The sequence below is a fragment of the Myotis brandtii genome, unplaced genomic scaffold (genome assembly GCF_000412655.1).
Source record: "Myotis brandtii unplaced genomic scaffold, ASM41265v1 scaffold357, whole genome shotgun sequence".
NCBI classification, from domain to species: Eukaryota; Metazoa; Chordata; class Mammalia; order Chiroptera; family Vespertilionidae; genus Myotis; species Myotis brandtii.
The window spans coordinates 463,356-465,551 of NW_005363729.1; the positions used below are offsets into that span (position 1 = coordinate 463,356).

A 2,196-nucleotide genomic window follows, 5' to 3' on the forward strand; every position below is an offset into this window, starting at 1 on the left:
CAGAAGCCACACCAGGCTGGGTCACAGGTGGTCTCTGCCTGGACAACACCCTCAGCGGGGCCGAGCCCACGCCCGCCCTCCCGCTGCCACCTGGCTAAGCCCTCAGAGCTGCTGTCACAGGAGGCAAGTCCGTGCCATCACAGCAGCGGGCACCAGGCTCGGCAGCTCGATGCCCTGGACTTACAAAGGCTGAGACCCCGAACTTGACCTTCCCCCACGCCCCCGAAGAGTGCCGCGCCCCGGGGAGAGCAGGCCACGTCGGTGCCCCTCCGCCTCTGGGGTTAAGCCATGTGGGGGTGCTGCTGCTTCTCAGGGGACACACCACTCTCTACTGACTACAGAAGGTGGGTACGGGGGGGACAGGCAGCTGGGGCAGGGGCAGCCCGAGTGCTGAGGAGCCAGTGAGGGGGTGAGGGGCCCGAGTACTGAGGAACAGGCCTGCCTGGAGTCACAGTCCTAGGAGCAGGGGCCCTGCAATGGACAGCGGCGTCCTCACTCCCGGGACACGCTGGGCACGGGCCAGCGCACAGGCCGCCTGCACGGAGAAGCCACAGAGCCACATGGACTCGAGGCCAGGCAGCCGAGGGGAAGAGGCGGACCCCAGGGCCTGGCGCTGGCCAGCCACTCCCCAATGGGCAGCGTCCCCCGGGCCAAGCACTACAACACCCGCCTCGCTGCGGGCAGGGCCCGGCCCGCTCACCTGTGTGGCCCTGCAGCTTCTGCACAATCTCCTTGGTCTGCAGGTTCCAGATGTACACCAGGTTGTCTTCTGAGCCGGACACGATCCACTGGGCAGATAGGGACGAGGTGAGGGGAGTTCCCATAGCCCGGAACTCACCCCTCCCTCCCGCACTGAGAACTGTCCTCACCCCCCTCCCGCTCCCACTCAGAAACAGCCACACACGGGGCATCTAGGATGTACAACGTTTTCTTCAGTTACCACTTTACAGGTTTTGTGTCGCTTACATTTCAGCTGGATGTCACATCCCCTCAGTCCCACTGCCCTGGACTGAGGCAGGAGGCCTGGGGCCCGGCTCTGGGCGGCCCCGGCTCTGGGCAGCATGGCCCGCTAGGCGACGGGGCCGGCAGGTCCAGGAGCACCCAAGTCGTGACAGCCCCTTTCTGAGTGACGCCACCACTCCACAGCGTGTGGCTCTGTTTTCGGTTTTGTGTGTCTTGTTTTGTGCACAGGGCCTCTCAGGTGGCCCTGGGAAGGACGGCGAGAACTCACCTTCCCCCCCGTCCAGGTCCGACTTATGGGGCCGGCAGGTCCAGGAGCACCCGAGTCATGACAGCCCCTTTCTGAGTGACGGCCACCACTCCACAGCGTGTGGCTGTTTTCGGTTTTGTGTGTCTTGTTCTGTGCACAGGGGCCTCTCAGGTGGCCTGGGAAGGACGGCGAGAACTCACCTTCCCCCCCGTCACGGAGAAGTTGGCAAATATGCAGTACTTCTCGTTCTTGTGCCCGGTGTACGTCTTCAGGCACTGAAAGGACACGTGCGGGTCAGAGGCCGCTTCCCTGCCTCCTGACAATCCCCGAATGCTGAGTGCTCGCCCTTTAAGGCCAACCCAACGTCATTGTGAAAAGCACTCAAATGCCCACAGCACAAACCCACGTGGTCAGAGCTGATGTGCCAGCCGCAAACACCCACGTCTTGGAGAAATTTGCACCAAACCAACTCAATGAACATGGCTCTCTGAGTCCCCCCAGCTCAGCCATCACCCAAAACCCCACCCGGCCTCGGTACACCCGGCCCGGCGCGTCGCCTCTGCTGCTTACCTTCCCTTTGCTGTAGTCCCAGAGTTTCAGGGTGCTGGAAAGAAAGAGGGGGTCACACACGCTCCCCGGCTGTCACTGGAACCCCCAGGCGCAGGTGCAGGTGCCAGCAGTGCGCGGAGCCCCAGGATTTGAGGACACCCCAGAGCACAGGGCGAGAACCCCAAATATTTAGCTCAAAGACATTTTGAAAGAAAGCTGCTGGCTGCTCCCACACCACTGGGTGGTCACCTCATGCCTGCTAGAGGGACGTGGGGGACCTGGTTCCAGAAACGTCCCAACCAGACTGGAGCACAGCACCCGCCTCCTGGAGCAGAAAGGCCCCCACAAGGGCGCTGCGGCGGGAAACGCCGGGGCTCAGGAAGGCACCCCGCCCCTGGGCCCCCAACACGTACTCAGCAAAGCCCGTGCCAAAGGCG

At 63.3% G+C, this 2,196-nt stretch overlaps 1 protein-coding gene across 1 annotated transcript in view; it reads right to left on the reverse strand.

The window, feature by feature from the left end:
- WDR5 (WD repeat domain 5) overlaps positions 1-2,196 on the reverse strand; it is a 12,348-nt gene that overhangs the window by 1,988 nt on the left and 8,164 nt on the right. The window contains exons 9-11 of the mRNA XM_005871785.2: positions 1,781-1,849; positions 1,411-1,485; positions 701-788 (exon numbers count right to left, since the gene is read on the reverse strand). Coding sequence (XP_005871847.1) covers positions 701-788; positions 1,411-1,485; positions 1,781-1,849 — 232 coding nt within the window. The remainder of the gene's footprint in view (positions 1-700; positions 789-1,410; positions 1,486-1,780; positions 1,850-2,196) is intronic.